This window comes from Triticum urartu, chromosome 2A (assembly GCF_056163025.1).
Source record: "Triticum urartu cultivar PI428250 chromosome 2A, HENAU_Tu73, whole genome shotgun sequence".
NCBI lineage: Eukaryota > Viridiplantae > Streptophyta > Magnoliopsida > Poales > Poaceae > Triticum > Triticum urartu.
In genome coordinates, this window is record NC_141874.1 from 435,409,938 (window position 1) to 435,435,943 (window position 26,006).

Consider the following 26,006-nt stretch of genomic DNA (forward strand, 5'->3'; position numbering starts at 1 on the left):
TTGTTCTCAACATTCAAAAATTGTTCGCGCTTCCAAATTTGTTCTCCATTTCTAAATTTGTTCTCAACATTCAAAAAATGTTTGTGCTTTCAAAAACTGTTCGAGCTTCCAAATTTGTTCTCCATTTCAAAATTTGTTCTCAACATTAAAAAAAATTCGTGCTTTAAAAAATTGTTCGCATCGTTTCAGAAACTGTTCACCTTTTAATGTTTTATTCGCAAAACAACAAATATTTTGTTTAAAAAAAGTTCCCATTTCCAACATTTGTTCACAAATACAAAAACTGTTCACATGTTTAAATTTTGTTTGCAAATGCAAAAATGTATGTGAATTTCAAAAAAATGTTCCAAATGTTGTTCACAAATTCAAAGCTGTTCAGGAAGTTCGAAAATTTGTTCACAATTTGAAAAACAAATGGTTTCAAAATTTGTTCACATATGAAAAAAAATCTTCTCATGTTTATTTTTTGTTCAAAATTCAATAGTGTTTGCGAATTTTTTTAAAAAAAATCTTTTTCCCAAATTTTGTTCACATATTGAAGGTTCATGTTTTTCAAAATTAGTTCGCAAATGAAAATAATGCTAGAATTTTGTAAAAGTAGTTTTAAATTTTCAAATGTATTCATTTTTTGAATTTCTTAATTTTTTTTCTATAAATGTTTTGTGTTTACAATAACTAGTTGATTATTTCAAAAAATGTTCTCGTATTTAATTTTTTGTTCCATTTTTTAACTTTTTTGAGTTTCCCAAATAATGTTTTCCTTTCAAAAAGTATTTTATTTTAAAAAAAATCTTGTTTGGCATTTTTGTAAAAATAAATAATCTGCCACGTATTGTAGTTCATATATACCGGGCTGCCATTTTACACGCTAAATCTCAGTTATACAGTGGCTACGGACGCGCTTTCATGGCGGGAGGAGTTGTGTTCTATCCCTCGCCCACAAGTTTTTATGGAATTTTGTGAATTTGTTTTATTTTTTGCTGCTTCAGTTTGGTTTTTTTACGTTGGCGCTGCCACTCTTTCCCAAATAGCTTGCCTGGCGGAATGGCTAGCGCATAGCGTGCGCATGTAGAGATCACGGGTTCGATTCCAGAACTGGCACTTTTTTTGGCATCTCTTTCATTCAGCAAAGGACAGCGAATGGGCCGGCCCATGTGAACCGCATCCTGTGCGAAACAGCGACTTCTTGCCGCAATAAGCGGCATATAGGAGGTCCCGCAAACCGTATTCGGCGCCTTTAGCGCCCGTTAGGCATTTTTCCAAACGGGCGCATACCCCTCGTCCTCGCTAGGCCGGCCCATCTATCTTTTCCTTATCTATATATTTCAATCAAAACGCAAAAAAAGCGAGGCTGCGGTGAAACGAACCAGCGACGTCCAGGTTACGAGTACTACCTGTCAACTGGCACTTTTTTTGGCATCTCTTTCATTCAGCAAAGGACAGCGAATGGGCCGGTCCACGTGAACCGCATCCTGTGCGAAACGGCGACTTCTTGCCGCAATAAGCGGCATATAGGAGGTCCCGCAAACCGTATTCGACGCCTTTAGCGCCCGTTAGGCATTTTTCCAAACGGGCGCATACCCCTCGTCCTCGCTAGGCCGGCCCATCTATCTTTTCCTTATCTATATATTTCAATCAAAACGCAAAAAAAGCGAGGCTGCGGTGAAACAAACCAGCGACGTCCAGGTTACGAGTACTACCTGTCAACTGGCACTTTTTTTGGCATCTCTTTCATTCAGCAAAGGACAGCGAATGGGCCGGCCCACGTGAACCGCATCCTGTGCGAAACGGTGACTTCTTGCCGCAATAAGCGGCATATAGGAGGTCCTGCAAACCGTATTCGGCGCCTTTAGCGCCCGTTAGGCATTTTTCCAAACAGGCGCATACCCCTCGTCCTCGCTAGGCCGGCCCATCTATCTTTTCCTTATCTATATATTTCAATCACAACGCAAAAAAAAAAAAGCGAGGCTGCGGTGAAACGAACCAGCGACCTCCAGGTTACGAGTACTACCAGTCAACCACCACGCCACCAGACTTCAAGTGATTATCTACCTCTTCGCGTTCTTTTATTCTTTCGACTTTCAACTTTCCTTTTTTTTTCCCTTTTTTCGTTTGTCCTTTTTTCACTTTTTTCCTTTTTTCCTTTTTTTCTTCTCCCTGGTTCGATGAACTTTTTCAAAATTAGTGATTTGTTTCCAAAATTGATGAACAGTTTTCCAACATGGATGAAAATTTTCAAATTTGATGAACTTTCTAAAATTTGATGAACTTTTTTCAAATTTGATGAACTTTTTTCCATTTTGATAAGAAAATTTTAAATTCAATGAACTTTTCTTCAAATTTGATGATATTTTTTCAAATCGATGAATTTTTTAAAATCAATGAACTATTTTCAAAATTGATGAACTATTTTTAAACTCGATGAAATATTTTCAAAATCGATGAACTTTTTTTCAAAAGCATTGAACATTTTCCATTGACTGTTTGCAAAATCGATGAACTTTCTAAAAGTTTGTGAACTTTTCTTCAGAAATGATGGACATTTTCAAATCCAGGATGTTTTAAAAATAATTCAGGACTCCAACCTGTATAATAGACGCGGCCTCGCTTGTTCTTATACCATTGGCACTATCAGCACTGACCAATGACTAGATTCTGTGGTGGTTATTGAAGGTCGGCCAATGATGCAACCACCCGAGTTCGAATCCTGAAGGACACGCACCTTTTTGCGGTTTTTTGGTTTAAAGGTTGCTGCGCTCGGCCTTCATGGGCCGGCCCAACAGGGCGCGGCAGTGTGCGCCACGAAACTAACAGGAGCTCTCGTCTCGTCCTCGTCTCGCCCCATCAAAGGCTGCGATCCATTCCTTCGACGCATCTGTGCACGAGCGCGCCGCCGCCGCCGGGGGCCGCCTCCACCTCCATCGCCCGTCGCCTCAGCTCCTCCCCGTCCGCAAGCAAGGTACCTTCCCCGGCCAGCTCTCCTCGGTCTTTCCCCCCTCCTCAGTTGCTTGCTGCCGTCTGCCGCTGCTATTGCTGCCTCCCGTGCTGTGCCCCCGCCCCCGTACTGTATTTTGATCTCATCACAGTATCTCAAATGTCCAAAATACCATTTCTGTTCGGTTAATCCCCCTCACCAAAACTATTAACATAGCAGAACCTATCCTCAAAAAAAAACATAGCAGAACCTAGGTTAGTGGAGGCCTTTTGGACATTTATAGGTTGTCTCTCCAGCTTAGTAAAATTAGAGCAACGTAATGTAAAAACTAATCACCATGGAATGCAGAAAAAGGCACAACGCATGAGTATAATTTGTTTTTTGTCCACGGTACTGTATTAATGTCTATATTTGAGAGAATCCTTATAGTGACTACAGGTAAACTGTGGCAAGCAAGATGGCCCTCTCATCAGTTTTCAGGAGAGTAAACATCAAAGAATTGATCTCAAATGTTCCGGTCTACACTAGCTCAACAGGTAATGAGCTTAGGCTTTAGGCAGTCTGTGACATCGAAGTTTAGAATTTATATCTTCTTCCTTTTCTGAACAAGTGGCCTGATCCTAATCTTGTATGTACTTAATTCCAGAGACATCTGGAGGAATGAGCTTGGTCTTTAGGCGTTGGGCCACAAAAAAGACTGCTGGGTCAACGAAAAATGGCCGCGACTCTAACCCCAAGTATCTGGGTGTTAAGAAATTTGGTGGAGAGGTACCATCTTCAAGTGCTCATCATGGTTTTGATGTTTCTTCTTGTTCATGTCCTTGAACCAGATTAGCTGAATAATTTCCTAAATGACATGAAAATAGCTAATACTTTTGATATGTTGGCATCAGCTTTAATCATACCATACATTGTAACATTGGTAGTCGCTGTGCTATCTCATTATTATAGCCAAAAAAAAGGAAAATTATCTCATACTGCTCTCCAATGTTTACACTTGTTTTATTTTAACAGAAAGTGGAACCAGGAAACATCATCGTACGACAAAGAGGAACCCGCTTCCATCCTGGGAACTATGTTGGCATGGGGAAGGATCACACTCTCTTCTCTCTGAAGGAAGGCCATGTGCGGTTCGAACGGAATAAGCTGACTGGCAGGAAATGGATTCATGTCGAACCTGTAGCTGGGCACACTCTCCACCCTGTTTACGCCGATGGTTCAGCTACTGCAGCTGACATGGATCTGCTGTAGTGTTGATGTGTGCGTGGGTTGCAGTAACAAGTTGCTGATAGTTTCTGGGGATGGCTCTGCTGTTTTGCTCCGACATGGATACTTCGTAAGTGAACTTGTTCCAGCGAAAACGTTTCTGGGTTAGGATGATCGCAATAAGTAACTTCAGTGTATTTCTGATGTCATTTTAAGTATACATTCTGCACGAGACAGTGAAGGTTCACTTGTGTAATTTTTTGTTCGTATGCTGCTGCTTTTCTCTGAAATCAACAGTGTAACCTGCCGTTTGGTCTATTCTCATTTTCATATATACGGACTTGTGATTCACTGTAGTTGCTGTTGCCGGCAAACCATATGAACAGCTCGCCACGTGGTGCCTGATAGCCATAGCAGGTGCTGTCCGCTGCTGACTGGATGCTGAATGTGTCCTTTTGGGAGGAATGGTATGGTTTGTTGTGGCAGAAGCCTTGTTTGCTACTCCCTCCGTTCCAAATTATAGCATGTTTTTTCTCTGAATTAGATGTATGTAGATGTGTTCTAGTGTGTTTGTTCACTTATTTTGGTCCGTATGTAGTCCATACTGAAATATCCAAAACATCTTTTAATTCAGAACGGAGGTAGTAGTATTTCTCTAGATCATCATGATACTTCTTTATGGAGTACCTTACTCCTACTAGGCAGCCAAAACTTTCTGTGAACTACATGGTGTGTTGGATGAATCTTCAGGCTTCTGTCATTGGACAAGTTCAAGTTGATTGGTTCATGAGTTCTCATGTCGCTGGTGTAACGTTAATGTCCAATTTTATGTTTATTTCATCTGCTTTTCTGGTGTTTGTGGGTGTAGAAATACGGTTGTGTTAAGACAGTTCGTTTCTAACGCTCAGCAAGAGAATGTAGGCGGAAATTTATCAGAGCCTTGGATTGTTTATTGGGTTTCACACTGAAAACAGGTTCAGTTACAGTCTTTATCAAAATCTACAATAAAAACAGCTAGGAAAAATAATAAGATACATATCTACAAAATTTGATTGTTTCATTTAGATCAATTTAGATCTTTTCTCCAAGCAGCCAGTGGGTGTAGAATGCCAGCGATTCTTTGGGCTTGTACTCAGGAACAGTGTGGCCAGACCCCTGAAACATCGTTAACTAGTCAAAAACCCTCAGCCATATGATGAACTCTTGTCGAATTTAAGTTTGGTTCAGACATGGCATCGGGCAAGTCACTGAAGATGGAAGACGACAATCTAATATGCTAGATTCTCCTGCTGGACTTTAAAGCTTGCTTACATGCCTTTATGGTGAGGAAGGTGAGATTGTGATCATAGCCTTGTGTATATCTGCACTCGCATAAGACAAAATGACTTAAATCATTTCAGATACATGTTTTTTTTTATGTTTCGTTAATCCTAACATGAAGTCCAAAACAACTCAACGACCAGCCAACTCTACTTCTTAATTAGTGGGATGAGGCAAAACATTTGCCCCGTTTAAAAAAAATAGTGATAAAAACATGGATGTAGCTGCTTTTCTTAATCTAGATTGCTTTTGAATTCTCGCAGGTGTTCAGTTCTCAATGACTGCTAGTTATGTTAGAGAGAGTTCTTGTCATCTATCAATTGGCGCATCAGATGGCAGATATATAACTAAACCAGAAACATATGTGAATGGTGATAATCAAGGAGAAAGATGTACAGTTGTATAGAAAAATGGTAGAACATCATACCCAGCAACTTGCCCCCCAAAGTGCCATGGTCGCCATGAATCGACAACTCGGTAGCCTAATGATCTGACCCATGCCTCCGTTCCAGTGAAAGGGATACATAGATCATGATCTCCACTGTACAATTACACACCCAAAAGTTGTTAAACATCTTTCTTTTTCAATAAAGTGATTACATATCGTAAAAATGCAAAGGTGAGCACGGGTACATAACCAGTGTTGCAGAAAAGTGGAGGCTGCACATTTCAAATTTATTACACAAGTGTGTATTGCGAAAAGTTTGAACACTAACAAGTGACAAAGTTACACACTTGTGAGTTATTCGCAAAAAAAATTTTACACACTTGTGTGTTGTAAAAGTTGACCAATTTGTGATCCATAGTGTCAAAAATCCACAACAGAATATACCATACTTTTTAATATCTCGTTCTTTGTAGCTGAAGCATTGATTTTCTCTGATGATTGTGTTTCCACCGTTCGTTTTAAGCATTCCAAATGGATAACTTTATGCCTTAAGCACAACACATGTACATCAATGTAGGCATATGAATTAAAGGTTATTATTACAAGTATCGTTATTGATAAAAACTAAGTTCTATTCCAGGTACCAGGAGTCTAGGATTATTTCTGAACCAATTTACCCACAATAAATAGTAGGACTAAAGTTTGAAAGGGTTTGTTTCCTCCTGAAGGTTATATTCACATTCTTTACATTGAGTCAAAGTAATTTGGTACAATCTGAGACTTGTGCTTCGCTATCCTATTCAAATATGATTTATTTTTTCTCTTCTGTTCTTGTAGAATCAGGGAGAGAGGAGTACCTGCAGCGTGAGTGTGAGTGTGTGTGGCGGCTCACTCTTTGGAACGGGAGGACTGGATGCCCCTTCTAGGTCAGCTTATCCTCATGGGCTTGGGCCCTAAGTGATACATATGATGGGCTTCGGCCCATACCGGTTCAACACTCCCCCTCAAGATGGGTGGTAGATATCTATCATTCCCATCTTGTCACATGCCAAGTTACAGTCCTTTGTTCCTAGTCCCTTTGTCAAGCAATCTGCAAACTGCTGCCCAGAACTGACATGACCAAGGCTGATGATCCCAGCATCAAGTTTCTCCTTAATGAAGAAGCGATCAATTTCCACATGCTTTGTCCTATCATGTTGAACTGGGTTATTAGCAATGGCTATAGCTGACTGATTGTCACACCACACCTTCAAGGGGCCCTTCCTCAGAAGTTTCAACTCGCTCAGTAGGTACTTCACCCAGAGCATCTCACACAACCCTTGAGATAATGCTCTGTACTCAGCTTCTGCTGTTGATCTAGACACAACTGTCTGTTTCTTGCTTCTCCATGACACCAAATTTCCTCCCACAAACACACAGTAGCCAGAAGTTGATCTTCTATCATCTTGACAACTGGCCCAATCAGAGTCACTATAGCCATCCACCTCAAGATGTCCACTCTTCGCAAACCACAACCCTTTACCCGGAGTCCCCTTCAAGTATCTCAGAATTCTGTGCACAATATCAAGATGCCCACTCCTTGGTTCATGCATGTATCTGCTCACCACACCCACGGCATACGTAATGTCAGGCCTGGTATGACACAAGTACAATAACCTCCCAACTAATTTCTGATAATCTTCCTTATTCACCAGCTCACCTGATTGAGCTGTCACTCGATGATTTTGTTCAATTGGCGTAGGGGCTGCACGACATCCCATCATGCCCATGTCACTCAAGAGATCCAAGGTGTATTTCCGTTGGCACAAAGATATTCCCTTCTCTGTCCGAGCCACTTCAATGCCAAGGAAGTATTTTAGGTTGCCCAAATCCTTTACCTCAAACTCCTTGCTTAGACACCCCTTCAATCTCTCTATTTCCTCCTTATCATCTTCAGTGATGATAATGTCATCCACATAAACTGCAAGGATGGTGATCTTCCGATCAGAGAGTGAGTGTTTGTAGAACACCGTGTGGTCACCATTACATTGACCATACCCCATAGCACGGACAGCACATCTGAACCTATCGAACCAAGCCCTCGGCGATTGCTTCAGTCCATACAAGGATTTCTTCAGCCTGCGTACCTTCCCTGTGGTCTGTGAAGTACCAAAACCTGGTGGTATCTCCATGTACACTTCTTCCTTCAACTCACCATGCAAGAAGGCATTCTTGACATCTAATTGATGCAACTTCCACCCAGAGTTTGCAGCACAGGAAACCAATATCCTTACCGTGTTCATCTTTGCCACTGGAGCAAACGTCTCGTCATAGTCCATTCCATAAGTTTGACTATATCCTCTGGCGACCAATCTGGCCTTATACCGTTCCACCTTCCCCTCAGGATTCTGCTTCACTGTATAGATCCACTTACAACTCACTGCTTTCTTTCCTGCCGGCAATGTGGTTAGCACCCACGTCTTGTTTTTCCTCAGTGCTTCCAACTCTTCTATCATCGCTTCACGCCACTTCGGATCTTGCTTTGCAGCCTTCCAATCCTTTGGGATTGACACAGTTTGAAGAGAGGCAACAAACACTCTATAGGAAGGAGACAAAGCCTCATAAGACACAATTTCCAATGTCATGATCATCAAAAAACTTCGGTGGTAAAGCCTTCTGTGCCGCTTCACGTGTCCCCTTTCGCAACGCAATAGGCAGTTCCACCGTGTCAGATGAGCTTGCACCACTGCCTTGTTGCTCCCCCTGCACTGATTGCTCCCCCTGCACTTGCTGCTCCTCCTGCACAAGTGGTTGCCGCCGTGAATAGACCAGACGTGTGTCAGATGAGCTATGCACTTGTGGCACTTGTGGCTGCCGTCGAGAGTACACTAGGGGAATATTCTGCCACCGATCTGGAACAGGGAGCTGGAGATTACCAATCTGAATGGAACCCACTGTTGGCTGGACCTGAACCTGCACATCACCATCAGTGAGAGTACCAACCGGAATTGTACCCACAATTGGCTGGACTTGAACCTGCACATCATCATCAATGTTAGTGCCCACAGAATCCTCCTGAGTGTGAGACACGGCCTTCTCCCCCTCTTGACCATCCTGCACAGAGTGTAAATGGTCAAGCTCTTGAAACAACACACTTAGATCTGTTGGCTCACCATAGAATGGCTCAGACTCCCTGAAGGTTACATCCATACTGACAAACCTGCGTTTCTCTGAGGGACACCAACATTTATATCCCTGCTGACTGGAAGAATAGCCCAGAAAAATACACTTCACTGCTCGCGGATCAAGTTTTCCAACAGAAGGACGATGATCACGAACAAAACAGGTACTGCCAAACAATTTTGGGGGAACAACAAACTTAGTTTCTCCATATACTAGCTCACACGGAGACTTCATGCTTAGTATTCTTGATGGTGTCCGGTTGATCAGGTATGTGGCTGTCATCACTGCTTCACTCCACAAGAACTTGGGCACATTCATCGTAAACATCAATGACCGAGCAACCTCAAGAATATGCCGATTTTTCCTTTCCGCCACTCCATTCTGAGGAGGGGTGTCTGGGCACGAAGTTTGATGAAGAATACCTTGATCAGACAAGTAGGCCCCAAATGTGTTGTTCACATACTCTGTCCCGTTGTCAGTCCTGATCACCTGCACCTGCACCTGAAACTGATTCTTCACCAAGGCATGGAAATTCTGAAAACAGCTAAACACCTCATCTTTGTGACGCATCAAATAAATCCAAGTCATACGAGAATAGCAATCGATGAATGTCACAAAGTATTTCATTCCATTCATTGATACAACTGGGCTCTTCCATACATCCGAATGAATAAGCATAAAAGGAGATATGCTCCTAAGCCCCTTACTCACATATGAGGCTCGTGTGTGTTTGGCATATTCGCAAGCATCACATGTCAACTTGCCCTTGCCTATCCCACACATAACATCCAGAAAGATTCTACTCATCTTATCAAAAGATACATGTCCCATCCTACAGTGATGGATCATCGCCTCCTTCTCCTTGTCCTCCATGGTCGCAGCACACACCAAGTCCGGCTGCACCTCCTGGTCCATGTACCAGAGCCCCCTACGCCTGGTGCCAGTCCCAACTGTCTGGCTCGTCTGTCGCTCCTGAATCACGCAACCAAATTTGTCAAGGATCACACGACAGTCAATTTGATCAATTAGGGCACTGAAGGAGACCAAATTGACAGGAAAAGCTGGCACATGTAAAACTGAGGATAGGGAGATGGTCGGAGTGCACTTGACTGTGCCAACCCCTATGACAGGCTGGTTTGTGCCATCAACAGTTTGCACAGTGCCCGTGTGAGACGGAGGGTGCTTAGTGTAAGACTCAAACACGCAAGATTTACTCGCAACATGCTTAGATGCTCCAGATTCGAGAACCCACTCTGGAGCACTCCCATTAGAAGCAAGAGATGCCTGTTCTGGATTACCTTCATCAGTGGAGGCCCAGAGAGCAAAGTCTCCATAGTCAGCATCATCTGCATCTTTGCCTTTTGACGTCCCAGTGTCTCCTGCCACTGTCATGTGAGCCCTCTGATCCCCTGAGTGTCCTGAGTAGCCACCTCTGCCCCTAGAAGCCTGACCCCTTGAGGTCCCTGAGTATCCACCTCTGCCTCTAGCACTCCTGCCTCTGCCAGTTCCCCCTCCGTTGTATCCCCTGCCTCTGCCACGAGTTGGACACGCCCACTTCCAGTGACCTGCCTCCCCACAGATATGACATTTGTTGGGATCGCTCCACTCCATGCGCTCAGTCACTGCAAATGTCGAAGACGGCACAGCCTTAATGTCTGCATGCTCAAGAGATAGCCGCACCTCCTCTTGAGACATAGCAGCAATAGTCTCCTCAATAGAGGGCAGGAGAGGTTGGTGCAACAGGGATGCCCTCCTGCCATGAAAACAACCTCTAAGCCCCTCCAACAGTTTCAGCACACGCCTGCGTGCAATCCACTTGCGCCCTGACTCGATGCAAGCCGCATCGTAGAGTTCCAGAGGGTCGCAGTTATCCTGCTCTGCCCACAAAGCCTGCAGCTCTGCCACATATGTCATCACTGACATGTTGTCGCCTTGATGCAGCCGACTGATCTTCCCCTCAATCTGAGCAATTAGCATGACATTGCCCTTACCTGAGTATAAGGTGGACAGAGTCGTCCATATCGCAGCGGATGTGGATAGCCCCTCCACAGAGCGTCAATGTGGGGCACCACCGAGTTCAACAACCAGCCAATGAGCACAGAGTTTATGACCTTCCATCTTTTTCCCTCCACAGTAGTCTTGTCTCCTGGTTCAGCAACAACACCCAACAAGTGCCCATCAAGCTCCTTCTGTTCCACAGCCAGCAACGCCCTCCGGGACCAGCTCAGATAATTGGTAGCCCCCTCTAACTTCATGTCCATGGGCGACAGTTCGATCTTCTGAGCCACTTCCTGTCGAGGAACGATGGCCCCAGATTTCGACTCCTCGAAGATCTTAGCAAGCTTCTCGAAAGCCTCAGCAAGGCCTGTTGACTCAGCCATCTTCGGTGGGGAGGAGTGGAAGCAGCAACACTCAGTAGCAGCAACAGACACAGCCTCTACACACCCAACAACAGCAGCCCACAGCAGCAGTAGCACTGACCACCACCAGTAGCAGCAAGCAACACCTCTTCCTCCCAAGGAACAGCAGCAGCAACGGCAGCTCCAGGACCACCTCTCCCACCTCCTCCCGCTGCCTCACGCAGCAGCAGCAGCAGCACAGAAACTCCAGCAGCACCTCGCGCGCTCACGCAAGCACTCCTCCTTCGCATGGACAGCACCTGCGCAGCCTTCAGGTCGCGAGTCCCTCCGTCCTCTGCCGCGTCAGCCCGTGCACGGCCGCGCAGGCAGCGCCGCGCCCGACCACTCGTGCGCAGCAGCGCGTTGACGCCGCGACCGTCGTCGCCCAGGCACTGGCCCGCGCCCGCGTCTCGCCGGATCCCCGCACCTCGCCGGCCGGCGCCGCCGGCCGTCAGGCCCCGCCGAACCTGGCTCTGATACCATGTAGAATCAGGGAGAGAGGAGTACCTGCAGCGTGAGTGTGAGTGTGTGTGGCGGCTCACTCTTTGGAACGGGAGGACTGGATGCCCCTTCTAGGTCAGCTTATCCTCATGGGCTTGGGCCCTAAGTGATACATATGATGGGCTTGGGCCCATACAGGTTCAACAGTTCTACTATTAAGCAATAACCCTAAGCAGAAAATGTGTTATGCACAACCAATCTGTTAGTTTTGCTTTACTAAAAAAACTGTCAGTTTTGCTTGGACAATTAAATGTACTAGTATTACTCCCTAGTAGTTCAACCCGTTCTCTACTGAACCTTCACCCTAATTTGATTCCATATATTAATCGGTGTCTTCTTTTGCAGGAAATAAGTTACTCAGTGTTAACATTGTCAAATGATCAAGTTGCAGGTGTGCCCCGTACCTGTAAATAAGTACGCGATATCCCATGGCTGTGAATTTTTTGTGATACTCCACCATGCTGCCTGTATCATGAGTGTAGTCTATTCTTGCAGTATTCAACTCCCATGATCCAATTAAGCTTTTCTGATGTGCCAATTTCGATCGAGTTTGTTCCCGACAAACAAGAGTTAGTTAATTTGTGCCAATGGATTAAATTCACACTAATTTGTCTCGCATCAACCAACCAACCATCATACCGGTTTGGCGTGAATGGCAGCTCTTACATCTTCATCATCCAGCCATATAGTAGCAAGTTCATCACTCTGTGAGGACATATAACTGTTATAAATTAGAGGACCAACCATACTTATGAAATGATGTAATTGTATGGAAAATGAAAACAATAAATTGTATACCGTGCATGGTAGAGATCTACCGTCAAGCTCTGGCCACAACGTGACATGTCCGCTGCTCACGGGAAGACCGAGAGGCCATGAAAGCCCCGCCATCCTCTTCCTCACAGGGAAAGGCCTCTCTGTTTCACCTAGCTTTCTGAAGCTTGATGGCAAGCTGCTGTTCACGAACGCTGTCTCTTGGACTTCAGGGTGGTGGTAGCATGGTGCAAGAATGTTGTACTTATTCAGATCTTTCAGTTCCTGCAGATGACAACACAAATCGAGGCCTTACAAAAATTTGGAAGGTTGCGCATTTGCTTGTCGGTTTACAGGCTCCGGTACATGGACATTACCCAACGGACTCTATCTATCTTTTCTTGGCACACATCATTTACTTTTCCCCAGAATGTGCCATGGCAAGCAGCACTGACATCCTGAAACAGGGCAAACAGTCAAGTCATTGTTAGCTTGCTATCTGTCCACGGATGAAACTACTTATGGCACCGGCAATTATGCAGAAACAAGACGAAGCAAAATACCTCAAACAGGTCGGTTGATATGAGACCCATCCCATGTGCAAACGGCACAAAAGAGTTTAAATCGTAGTCTAAGTCGGTTACTCCATTACCAATTAGATAGCCCTGGATGCAAACATTAACCTCAGACTGTAAGCTCACACACACAACTTCGCATGCGCAACTGAACTGCAACGAATAAAATGTTAGTGGGAATGACCTTCAAATTGATTCTTGGCTTCAGAGCCTTCTGTGCCCCTGTAATGACGTAGAGATGAGATGTAAGAAACCTCTGATCTCAACTATGAATAATCTACCCACTGTGAGCAACAAAATCCACCTTTGACAACTTCATCAGCTAGTGTAGGAATGTATATCCCTGCATATGACTCTCCGGAAATGTAGAATGGGTTCGACTGAAACTCTGGGTATAACTCGAACCACTGCAACAACGAGTAAAATCAGCATCCAGTTTCTTGAATTATGTAGTGTAAATTATCGCAGCTGATGAACTGAAGCAGAGATTATTACCTTCAAAAGGAAGGTATGCCCATCGGCTGCGGTTTTCAGGTCACCTGTTGTGTAATCCGATTTGTTCAATGAGTATGACATCCCAACACCGGCAGGGGAGTCCAGGTACATCATGCTTGAAACCTAGTTACTCCAGTTTAATGACACATTTATCCAATCACTTGGCATGGAAAAAATACTGCTCGTTCCATGACAATTTAGTAGAGCTGAACAAGATTAGTACTCCTAAATTCTGGGCAGGCTGCTGCGGGGTAGGCCTGTGCTCCTAAACTGTGTTCAGAATCAGGTATGCGGATTACCTTTGACCAACTATAGGGATTGAGGTGCAGCTTGGGCAGCCCTCCGGGAGTGCTTCCGCGCTCAAAGTTGAAGGGACCTGAGCAAAGAACAGGGCACCAGTCGGGTCGTCTCATCCCAGCCAAAATCACAAGATGACAACAAAAGAAACTGCCGGTCCGGACGAGAGGTAAGAATAATTAAGATCAATCCAGACCGTTCTCGTAGACGAATCCGTCGAAGCTGGAGCAGCCGGGGCCGCCGTTGAGCCAGAGCACGACGGGGTCGGCGGCCGGGTCACGCTCCGACAGCACCAGGTAGTAGAACAGCCTCCTGCCATTGCTCTCGTCCACGCTTATGTACCCGGCGTAGTGTTTGGACGGGAGGGCGCCGTCGAAGCCCGGGAGGTGGGTCACGAGGTGCTTCTCCGGAGCTGCGACGGCGAGAGGGATGAGGGGCAGCACAAGAGCGAGGAGGAGGGTGAGGAGGGAGGGCGTGGACGCCATTGACGGATTTGAGGCCCGCGATAGCAGGGATTCGGTAAGACGTTAGTATCATAGGCACCCAGTATCATATAGAGCAGTGCAGTTTTAGTGGGTGAGGCCGAGCACCAGTGATGAAGCGGCATGTGTCCGATTACGTGACCGTGCTATGCTGGTGGGAGCATCCACGGTGTGAACATAGAGTAGAGCCCTTCAAAATATTACCGAGGCTGACAAGACAATGCGTAAACACATAACAAACTAGGTTTCTAAAAGAATTTGGGAAGATTATACGCTATTCCTTTCGTCCCGATTTATTTGTCGCAGAAATGGATAGAAATTGATGTATCTAAAACTAAAAAGTATATTTAAATACATCATTTTTCGCAAGTAATTTCAAACGAAGAGAGTATCTGTTTATCGTGGGCGTGCTATAAGACCTTTTCTTTCTTCATCTTGTACTGGATTTCAATAAGGAAACAAAGATTCACCTAGAATTAAGCAACCATTTCGACTAGTCGCCGCGCGGCCGTGCGATTGGGGCCCTTCATACCATTCGATCGCGCCTAATTCTCCTAATTCTTCGATTTTGTTTTTTTTCCTTAATTCTCACGAGCATCATCCTCCTCCCGCCTTCGTCATCCCCGGTTGTCCCCTGTCATCCTCCCTGACCACCATCCTCGCCTCCCCGTCGAACATCGTCGAGGCTCGCCATCACCATTGTCGCAATGCCGCTCATTGAAGCATCTCTGTTGTGAGTCGTTGCAAATTTTTACACAGGTAGCAACTCATCGTCTCGCCGCCACCCCCGCCCTCTCCTATCATACCTCCCCGTCTTTGCCAGTTGCAGCTCACCGCCGTCGCATCTCACCGCGAGAAAAAAATCAATGCAACTCCCCCGTTGTGATGGTCCCATCGCCGGTTGTAACAAAAAAATGTAGGTCGCAACAAAAGCGACACATGGTTCCAGCAAAAAAATACTTACCCCCGCAGCCCTCTGTCGGTCGTAGCACCGTGTGTTGGAAATATGCCCTAGAGGCAATAATAAATTAGTTATTATTATATTTTCTTGTTCATGATAATCGTTTATTATCCATGCTAGAATTGTATTGATAGGAAACTCAGATACATGTGTGGATACATAGACAACACCATGTCCCTAGTAAGCCTCTAGTTGACTAGCTCGTTGATCAATAGATGGTTACGGTTTCCTAACCATGGACATTGGATGTCAATGATAACGGCATCACATCATTAGGAGAATGATGTGATGGACAAGACCCAATCCTAAGCCTAGCACAAGATCATGTAGTTCGTATGCTAAAGCTTTTCTAATGTCAAGTATCATTTCCTTAGACCATGAGATTGTGCAACTCCCGGATACCGTAGGAGTGCTTTGGGTGTGCCAAACGTCACAACGTAACTGGGTGGCTATAAAGGTACACTACAGGTATCTCCGAAAGTGTCTGTTGGGTTGGCACGAATCGAGACTGGGATTTGTCACTCCGTGTGACGGAGAGGTATCTCTGGGCCCACTCGGTAGGACATCATCATAATGTGCACAATGTGATCAAGGAGTTGATCACGAGATGATGTGTTATGAAACGAGTAAAGAGACTTGCCGGTAACGAGATTGAACAAGGTATCGGGATACCGACGATCGAATCTCGGGCAAGTATCGTACCGCTAGACAAAGGGAATTGTATACGGGATTGATTAAGTCCTTGACATCGTGGTTCATCCGATGAGATCATCGTGGAACATGTGGGAGCCAACATGGGTATCCAGATCCCGCTGTTGGTTATTGACCGGAGAGTCATCTCGGTCATGTCTGCATGTCTCCCGAACCCGTAGGGTCTACACACTTAAGGTTCGGTGACGCTAGGGTTATAGAGATATTAGTATGCGGTAACCCGAAAGTTGTTCGGAGTCCCGGATGAGATCCCGGACGTCACGAGGAGTTCCGGAATGGTCCGGAGGTAAAGAATTATATATAGGAAGTGCTATTTCGGCCATCGGGACAAGTTTCGGGGTCACCGGTATTGTACCGGGACCACCGGAAGGGTCCCGGGGGTCCACCGGGTGGGGCCACCCACCCTGGGGGGCCACATGGGCTGTAGGGGTGTGCGCCTTGGCCGATATGGGCCAAGGGCACCAGCCCCAAGAGGCCCATGCGCCAAGAGATAAGGAAAGGAAGAGTCCTAAAGGGGGAAGGCACCTCCGAGGTGCCTTGGGGAGGAGGGACTCCTCCCTGGCCGCACCCTTCCTTGGAGGAAGGGCCAAGGCTGCGCCCCCCCCTCTCCCTTGGCCCTATATATAGTGGGGGGAAGGGAGGGCAACCATACCTAAGCCCTGGCGCCTCCCTCTCCCTTCCATGACACATCTCCCTCCTCCCGCAGCGCTTGGCGAAGCCCTGTTGGAATCCCGCTACTTCCACCACGCCGTCGTGCTGCTGGATCTCCATCAACCTCTCCTTCCCCCTTGCTGGATCAAGAAGGAGGAGACGTCGCTGCTCCGTACGTGTGTTGAACGCGGAGGTGCCGTCCGTTCGGCGCTAGGATCATCGGTGATTTGGATCACGACGAGTACGACTCCATCAACCCCGTTCTCTTGAACGCTTCCGCGCGCGATCTACAAGGGTATGTAGATCCACTCCTCCTTCGTTGCTATATGAATCCATAGATAGATCTTGGTGACACGTAGGAAAATTTTGAATTTATGCTACGTTCCCCAACACCGTGCGCTACTGTTGCAGCTCTTCGCAATGTTGGTTGCAGCTCCCTGTAGTGTCGATTCCAGCAAACGGCGCGTGCCGCGCGGGTCTGAAGAGCAGTTGGTTATGCTAAAAAGTCATGGTTGTAGCATCACCATTCACTGGTTTCAGCCTGTGACCGCCAACATCCCCTCACCGCCACCGTTGCAGCTCCACCCCGTGCAATCCCATCAGCGCGATGGTCGAAGCTCATGGCGGCGAGGATTAAAAAGCTTGAGTGTGGTGGTGGTCGAGCTTTTTGCCACGGTGTTTTTTTTCGAGGGTACACCAATGGCGCACCTTAGCTTTATAGGAGGAAGAAAAATATATATAAGAGATTACACATTGCTAGCTAGGAGTCACAAACCGACCCTAACCAAGCCTCCACACCACTCCCTAGCTCTACTCGACTACTCTATGATCGGTTGTCCTCCGAAAGCTCCTACTTTGGTCCAAGTCCTCAGTTCATCAAAGATAGAGTCTACCGTATCCCACTCGTTCTTGATCATGCCCATGCCGAAAACCTTCGCATTCCTTTGCTTCCATATCATCCAACAGATTAGCATCACGAGGGTGTCAAAGCCTTTCCGAGACTGCTTATCTATTTGATTTCTCGTATCCATCCACCACTGCACAAATCTTGAGTCATTTTTTGGGAAAAGGTCGGCCGTCAAACCCATCCTAGTAGTGCAGCGGAACCACACTTGCCGCGAGAACACACACTGCAGCAAAATGTGGTCAACTGTATCCTCCTCCTGGTCACACATGTAACATTTTGATGCTTGGTCTTGCAATCCGTGCCTAGCTCTCCTGTCCGAGGTCCATAGACGATATTGCACCGCGAGCCACATGAATAGCTTGCACGCAAGCGGTGCCCAACACTTCCATATGGCTCTGAAGCAGTGGAATCTGACTCCTCCCTCGCATAGCATCTTGTACGCAGATGATGCCGTGTAGACTCCGGACGTGTTCCAAGGCCATATGGGGAAGTCCTCGACCTGAGCGTCTAAATGAACTTCCAAGAGAATCTCCCAAAGGCCGATGAACTGGGTGAGGCCCTCAGTGCATAAGTCACCCACGACATCGTCCATCCATGAATGCATGTGTAACGCCCTCGATGCGGCTATATCTCCCACATGTCGAAGCACGACTTAGAGGCATAACCGCATTGAAAGCAATGTCGCAAGTGAGGTAATCTTCACACAACCCATGTAATACATAAGGTAAAGAGATACATAGTTGGCTTACAATCGCCACTTCACACAAATACATGAATAAAGCATTACATCATCCAAATACACTTAAGGTCCGACTATGGAACCAAAATAAAAGAAGACTACCCCAAAAGCTACACAGATACCCGATCGTCCCAACTGGGCTCCACTACTGATCAACTGGAAATGGAACAACACAATGGACAAGATCTTCATCGAGCTCCTCCTTGAGCTTGATTGCCTCACCTGCACGACATCATCGACACCTGCAAACTGGTTTTGGAAGTATTTGTGAGTCACGGGGACTCAGCAATCTCACACCCTCGCGGTCAAGACTATTTAAGCTTATAGGAAGGGTAAAAGGTATGGTGTGGAGCTGCAGCAAGCGACTAGCATATATGGTGGCTAACATACGCAAATGAGAGCGAGAAGAGAAGGCAAAAGCACGGTCGAACAACTATGATCAAGAAGTGATCCTAGAACAACCTACGTCAAACATTACTCCAACACCGTGTTCACTTCCCGGACTCCGCCGAGAAGATACCATCACGGTTACACACGCGGTTGATGCATTTTATTTAAGATAAGATTTAGGTTTTCTACAACCGGACATTAACAAATTCCCATCTGCCCATAACCGCGGGCACGGCTTTCGAAAGTTCAAATCCCTGCAGGGGTGTTCCAACTTAGCCCATCACAAGCTCTCACGGCCAACGAAGGATATTCCTTCTCCCAAGACAATCCGATCAGACTCGGCATCCCGGTTACAAGACATCCCCGACAATGGTAAAACAAGTCCAGCAAGACCGCCCGATGCGCCGACATCCCGATAAGAGCTGCACATATCTCGTTCTTAGGGCACACCAGATAAGCAATCCGTACAACTCAAACCAGCCCTCGAGTTTCCCCGAGGTGGCGCTGCAAGGGGCTCTAGTTTGGACCAACACTTAGACAAGCACTGGCCCGGGGGGGGGGGGGTTAAAATAAAGATGACCCTTGGGATGGCCTAACCCAAGGGAAAAAGAGGCTAGGTGGCAAATGGTAAAACCAATGTTGGGCCTTGCTGGAGGAGTTTTATTCAAGGCGAACTGTCAAGGGGTTCCCATTATAACCTAACCGTGTAAGGAACGCAAAATCCGGGAACATAACACCGATATGACGGAAAATAGGGTGGCAAGAGTGGAACAAAACACCAGGCATAAGGCCGAGCCTTCCACCCTTTACCAAGTATATAGATGCATTAATTAAATAAGAGATATTGTGATATCCCAACAAAATATCCATGTTTCAAACATGGAACAAACTCCAATCTTCACATGCAACTAACAACGCTATAAGAGGGGCTGAGCAAAGCGGTAACATAGCCAAACAACGGTTTGCTAGGACAAGGTGGGTTAGAGGCTTGGCTTAACAATATGGGAGGCATGATGAGCAAGTGGTAGGTATCGCAGCATAGGCATAGCAAAAGAGCGAGCAACTAGCAAGCAAAGATAGAAGTGATTTCGAGGGTATGGTCATCTTGCCTGCAATCCCGCAAGGAAGAAGAACGGGTCCATGAAGAAGACAAACAGACGTAGTCGTACGGGTCCTCACAAACGCGACATTATCGGAACCAACCCAAAGAAGCAACACCGGAAAGAAGCACACAACATAGTAAACAACCAACACATGAACATGGTATGATATGCGGGATGCGGTATGTGATGCATATGCATGATTTGGAAAGGAATGATTGAACCTGGCCTCAACTTGGAAAACCAATAGTGCCACTGGAAAGGTGAGTTGATTTCGGTCGAAATTGATATAAAGATCACCGGAATCGGATGCACGGTTTGGAAATGACAAGCAAAACAAATATGGCACTGGTCTGCGATAAACAGCAAGTAGCCTTCTAAATGCATCAAGAACAACAAGCTACAGCACTCTAACATAGCAACAAAATACATGGCAGGGATCCACTCAAGATGCTTGACAAAAGATGAACACTGAGCTATGGCTAATTCACTCATTAACAGGTTCAAACAAGCATGGCAAAAGTGCAAAAGATAACAGGTTTCAGACTTAGTGAAATTAACAGCATGTTAGGAATTTATCATCAGGAAGTAATGTTTAGAGCACGATAACTATATGCTACAGGAACATATCATGGCAAAGCAAGGCATGGCATGAAGCTACTCTAAGCATATAACAAAAGTCCCTTAGTGACCATGAGCCAAAAGGGATCAAAAAATACAATTACAAGCATGTGAACATAGCAATTAACGAAAACAGATTCAGACTTGGTGAAAAACTGGAGCATGCCAAACAGATAACGAGTAGGCATGTTTACGAGCTCGATGCACTCACTACAAAGCATGGCATGATAATCTAAGCATACACCCATCAAGTAGACATGGCATAGAAGCTAGACATGGCAAGAACAACATCATAGCATGCACGGATCAACAACAACAAGCTCGGCAAAATTGCTAAACATGTTAACAATCTGCCAGGAACATATTATAGCAAAAGTAGAGCTCGATTGACTCAAGCTAGGGTGCTCCATAATTGCAAAAAAAGACATGGATGGATAAAGCACAACTTTATCTACAAAACATCCTTACTGATCATGCTCAAAAGAGGCACGGATCACTAGGAAACAACATGAACATATGGCATAAAAATAATGACACGACAAGGACTTAGTGAAATTCGAAGTCCCTGGAATCAGCATCATTGAGTAAGCTACTTTGCATGCTTGTGCTAGTCACCACATAGATCACAAAAATACATGGCATACACCCCTGTAAATATGACATGGCATTCTTCAAAACACATGTAGAGCTCAGGATCATAGCATGCACACATTAATCATGGCAAAAATGACAAAAGTGCATTTGCTGAAACAGATCTGAAACTATCATCACATAGCCCTCTTCCAATAGCATTTTGGGCATCAAGATGAGCTCAAATGAGAATGATGCAATGAGATGAAATGATGTACTCGTCGAGACGAACAATTTGATATGCTACACGTCCAAAACGGAGCCACGGGTGCCAAGTTATGATGCAATGAATAAAGCTAAAAAATACTGGGGACTTAGACGATTTGAAGAGAAAAAAATAGACGCGCGCGAGATAGCTAAATGACGCCTAGGCGAGACTTAGGCGGGGAGGCTCACCAGCGGGCCGTTGGGCCGGAGGGGAAGGAGAGGCGGACTGGGCCAACGCGGGGAGCTGCGGGGCCCACGACGAGGGAGGTCGTCCTCCTCCCGATCCCGCTTGGATCGGGGAGGTAGGAGGCGGCGACCGGCGTTCTCCAGCGAGGGCGGAGCGGCGCCGGTGGTGGATGGAGTCGGGGACGAAGGCGCGGTCTATCAGGGACGCGGGCGGCGGAGGCGGCGGCGGCGAAGACGCGGTGTCCGAGGCGGGCGGAGGAGCGGGCGACGCGACTCGTCGGAGTCCGGTGAGCTCCGGCGAGCGGGCACGGCGGCGGGTGAACGGCGCGCGGCGGCGGAGCGTGCTGGCGGCGGAGAGTGGAGACGAGCTCGGTTCGGCCCCGCGCGGGCCGGATCTGGACCGGCGGGCCGGATCTGGGCCGGCGGGCTTCGGCGGGTCGCGCGGTGAAGTGGGGTGCGGCAGGGACAGGTGGCGGCCTCCGGTTGGACGAGGCGGCGGGGAAGGTGACGTGGCGGCCTCTAATTGGTTCGGCGACGTGGCCGGCTGGGTGGACGCGTCCGCCGGCGAGCGGACATGTCCCGCGCGCGGAGGGAGGTGAGGTCTAGGGTTTGGACTGCGGGATTTTTGGAGGAGAGCACATATATATATATAGGTAGAGGGAGCTAGGAGAGTCCAAATGAGGTGCGGTTTTCGGCCACGCGATCATGATCGAACGACCGAGATGATGGATGGGTTTTAGGTGGGTTTTGGGCCACTTTGGAGGGGTGCTGGGCTGCAACACACGAGGCCTTTTCGGTCCCTCGGTTAACCGTTGGAGTATCAAACGAAGTCCAAATGACACGAAACTTGACAGGTGATACGTCTCAGTCGTATCTATAATTTTTGATTGTTCCATGCCAATATTATTCAACTTTCATGTACTTTTTGGCAACTTTTTATATTATTTTTGGGACTAACATATTGATCTAGTGCTCAGTGCCAGTTCCTGTCTGTTGCATGTTTTTGGTTTCGCAGAATATCCATATCAAACGGAGTCCAAACGGGATAAAAACGGACGGGGCTTATTTTTGAAAAATATGGAAAATTTGGAAGGAACAACGCGAACCAGTGCCCGAGGTGGTCACGAGGCAGGGGGGCGCCCCCCCTTAGGGCACGCCCCTGCCCTCGTGAGCCCACCGTAAGGCGGTTGACGCTCTTATTTTGCCGCAAGAAAGCTAATATTCGGAAGAAAAAAATCACGGCGAAGGTTTCAGGCCAATCGGAGTTACGGATCTCCATATATATACGAAACGGTGAAACAGAGCCAAGGGAGAACGGAGAACCAGAGAGAAACAGAGAGATAGATCCAATCTCGGAGGGGCTCTCGCCCCTCCCACGCCATGGGAGCCAAGGACCAGAGGGGAAACCCTTCTCCCATCTAGGGAGGAGGTCAAGGAAGAAGAAGAAGAAGGGGGGCCTCTCCCCCTTGCTTCCGGTGGCACCGGAGTGCCACCGGGGGCCATCATCATCACCGCCATCTTCACCAACAACTTCACCGCCATCATCACCAACTCTTCCCCCCTCTATGCAGCGGTGTAACCTATCTCTTACCCGCTGTAATATCTACTTAAACATGGTGCTCAACGCTATATATTATTTCCCAATGATGTATGGCTATCCTATGATGTTTGAGTAGATCTGTTTTGTCCTAATGGCTATTTGATGATCAAGATTGGTTTGAGTTGTATGTTTTATTATTGGTGATGTCCTATGGTGCTCTTCGTGTCACGCAAGCGTGAGGGATTCCCGCTGTAGGGTTTGCAATATGTTTATGATTTTCTTATGGTGGGTGGCGTGAGTGACAGAAGCACAGACCCGAGTAAGTAAGTTGTTTGCGTATGGGATAAAGGGGACTTGATACTTCAATGCTATGGTTGGGTTTTACCTTAATGAATCTTTAGTAGTTGCGGATGCTTGCTAGAGTTCCAATCATAAGTGCATATGATCCAAGTAGAGAAAGTATGTTAGCTTATGCCTCTCCCTCAAATAAAATTGCAATAATGATTACCGGTCTAGTTATCGATTGACTAGGGACAAATAACTTTCTTGTTGACAAAAGCTCTCTACTAAAACTAATTTAGTTGTGTCTTTATCTAAACAGCCCCTAGCTTTTATTTATGTGTTCTTTACTTTCTTGCAAGCTTACCCAAAAACACCTACAAAGTACTTCTAGTTTCATACTTGTTCTAGGTAAAGCGAACATCAAGCGTGCGTAGAGTTGTATCGGTGGTCGATAGAACTTGAGGGAATATTTGTTCTACCTTTAGCTCCTCGTTGGGTTCGACACTCTTACTTATCGAAAGAGGCTACAATTGATCCCCTATACTTGTGGGTTATCAAGACCTTTTTCTGGCGCCGTTGCCGGGGAGCAATAGCATGGGGTGAATATTCTCATGTGTGCTTGTTTGCTTTATCACTAAGTAATTTTTATTTGCTGTTATTAGTTGTTTTCTATCTTTAGTTATGGGTAGGAAACGTAAAATACCAAAAAAAATAGTTGTACCTACTGAACCAATGGTTGAAGAACCACTCAAAATCTATCACACTGCTGAAGCTTATTACTTGGATCATCTTCGATCCCTATGTGCTCGTGCTGAAACCCCAACTAGCTTAGTTGAGGGCAAATCCTTTGATGAGCATGCTTGTTATGTGCGATACCGCATATCTGAAAAAGGGAAACTTTTACAGCATCAAATTAATCGTTTGCAATGCTATGCTTGCAATTTATGTGAAATATATGATGTTACTTGTTGTTCTGAAAACCCTAAGAAACACCTTCCCTACCAATGTGAGTTTATTGATAATGGAATCTTATCTTCTTATGCTAAAGGTGTTTATACTTACTATGATATTCAACAAATTGAAGAATTTGTTGCTTTTAAGGGTGCTTACAAAATTGCTTCTTTGATTGAAACGTATGATGCTACTTTTCACAAATCTGAAAATTTTGCCATACTTAAATATTGCTATGATAATTATGCTTCTAATGCTTATGTTAAACCATTTATTGAGAAAGTCTCCGCTGTCCAAGAAGAGACTAATATTTTGCAGGAAGCTATGGAAGAAGAAATTGATGAAACTGTGAGCTCATTGGATGAAAAAAATGAGGAGGAGAGCGAAGAACAAAAAGAGGAAGAGCGGATTGATCACCCGTGCCCACCTTCTAATGAGAGTAACTCTTAAACTCATACATTGTTTAATTCCCCTTCGTGGTTACCGAAGGATGATTGCTATGATGATTGTTATGATCCCATTGATTCTCTTGAAATATCCCTTTTTGATGATCCTTGCTATGCTTGTGGCCAAGATGCCAAAATGAATTATGCTTATGGAGATGAACTTGCTATAGTTCCTTATGTTAAACATGAAATTGTTGCTATTGCACCCACGCATGATAGTCCTATTATCTTTTTGAATTCTCCAAACTACACTATATCGGAAAAGTTTGCACTTATTAAGGATTACATTGATGGGTTGCCTTTTACCGATGCACATGATGATTTTGATGAATATAATATGCATGTGCTTACTGCTCCTACTTGTAATTATTATGAGAGAGGAACTATATCTCCACCTCTCTATGTTTCCAATATGATAGAATTGCAAGAAACTGCTTATACTATGCATTGGCCTTTACTTTGTGTGCATGAATTGTTCTTTTATGACAGGCCGATGCAAAGGAAGAGAGTTAGACTTCGTCACTACATGATATATGTTACTTTGTGATCACCACTAAATTACAAATCATTGTTAATTAAAATTGGCTTTGATATACCTTGGGATCCGGGTGGATCCATTACTTGAGCACTATATGCCTAGCTTAATGACTTTAAAGAAAGCGCTGCCAGGGAGACAACCCGGAAGTTTTAGAGAGTCATTTATTTCTGTTGAGTGCTTTTATATAGTTTAAAAATAACAAAAATAAAGAGGGGAACCCAAAACTTTTTTAAAAAGGAAAGTGAAAGTGATAGAGACAAGCATTGTTGAAGTGGGAGAGCTCTTTGAACTTTGTTCATGCTCACAGCAACTTTGTGAATCTTGATTACAGAAAATTTTCAATAAAAATAATTATCCCCTTGTACAATTCCATTGTATTATAAAAATAATGTGCCAAGGTTTGCCTTTAGGATGTTTACATTTGCTTGATGGTTTGTACGGTGCAGGACAGAAACTTTGGCTGTAGTGTGCGATTTTACATTTTTAGCCGGAACTTCAAATGGTTCTGATTCTTTTTGCACTGTATTCCTATACAAATTGTTTATTTTTCATAATTTTGGTAGAATTTTTCAAGTATCAGAAGTATGGTGACTGTTCAAATTATTACAGGCTGTTCTGTTTTAGACAGATTCT

General features: G+C 45.5%; 2 protein-coding genes and 1 pseudogene across 10 annotated transcripts; 1 reads left to right on the top strand and 2 right to left on the bottom strand.

The window, feature by feature from the left end:
- The first annotated feature begins 2,772 nt into the window (after positions 1-2,772).
- Positions 2,773-4,475, top strand: LOC125537844 (uncharacterized). 2 transcript variants are annotated; one of them, XM_048701160.2, is made up of 4 exons: positions 2,773-2,959; positions 3,365-3,471; positions 3,582-3,703; positions 3,950-4,475. In XM_048701160.2, exons 2-4 carry the CDS (start codon positions 3,393-3,395, stop codon positions 4,184-4,186), a joined length of 438 nt encoding a protein of 145 aa, XP_048557117.1. In that variant the 5' UTR covers positions 2,773-2,959; positions 3,365-3,392; the 3' UTR covers positions 4,187-4,475. The 2 variants fall into 2 exon arrangements, with proteins under 2 accessions (XP_048557117.1, XP_048557118.1); XM_048701161.2 differs by having other exon boundaries at positions 2,780-2,959; positions 3,374-3,471.
- Positions 4,476-5,059: 584 nt separating this feature from the next.
- On the bottom strand, positions 5,060-14,591 carry LOC125530831 (serine carboxypeptidase 1). Of its 8 annotated transcripts, none has more exons than XM_048695241.2 (13): positions 14,228-14,587; positions 14,034-14,110; positions 13,735-13,857; positions 13,544-13,646; positions 13,424-13,461; positions 13,228-13,329; positions 13,042-13,122; positions 12,710-12,949; positions 12,551-12,616; positions 12,316-12,437; positions 5,889-6,002; positions 5,457-5,502; positions 5,060-5,296 (listed from the first exon to the last, which is right to left on the bottom strand). In XM_048695241.2, exons 1-13 carry the CDS (start codon positions 14,514-14,516, stop codon positions 5,213-5,215), a joined length of 1,485 nt encoding a protein of 494 aa, XP_048551198.2. In that variant the 5' UTR covers positions 14,517-14,587; the 3' UTR covers positions 5,060-5,212. The 8 variants fall into 8 exon arrangements, 6 of the variants coding, with proteins under 6 accessions (XP_048551198.2, XP_048551201.2, XP_048551200.2 ...); XM_048695244.2 differs by having other exon boundaries at positions 5,453-5,502; XM_048695243.2 differs by having other exon boundaries at positions 5,371-5,502.
- Positions 9,990-11,392, bottom strand: LOC147985375 (uncharacterized; annotated as a pseudogene).
- Positions 14,592-26,006: the final 11,415 nt, after the last annotated feature.

What these genes read in the sequence shown, in the direction of transcription:
- LOC125530831 (XM_087544063.1), bottom strand. Translation starts at nt 14,516, where the DNA reads ATGGCGTCCACGCCCTCCCTCCTCACCCTCCTCCTCGCTCTTGTGCTG. An exon ending in CGGATTCGTCTACGAGAACG is followed by an intron (nt 14,111 to 14,227) that starts GTCTGGATTGAT and finishes TTCTTTGCTCAG; the next exon opens with GTCCCTTCAACTTTGAGCGC. An exon ending in CTGCCATTCACGCCAAACCG is followed by an intron (nt 12,438 to 12,550) that starts GTATGATGGTTG and finishes TTGGCACATCAG; the next exon opens with AAAAGCTTAATTGGATCATG.
- LOC125537844 (XM_048701160.2), top strand. Translation starts at nt 3,393, where the DNA reads ATGGCCCTCTCATCAGTTTTCAGGAGAGTAAACATCAAAGAATTGATC. An exon ending in GGTCTACACTAGCTCAACAG is followed by an intron (nt 3,472 to 3,581) that starts GTAATGAGCTTA and finishes ACTTAATTCCAG; the next exon opens with AGACATCTGGAGGAATGAGC. An exon ending in TTAAGAAATTTGGTGGAGAG is followed by an intron (nt 3,704 to 3,949) that starts GTACCATCTTCA and finishes TTATTTTAACAG; the next exon opens with AAAGTGGAACCAGGAAACAT.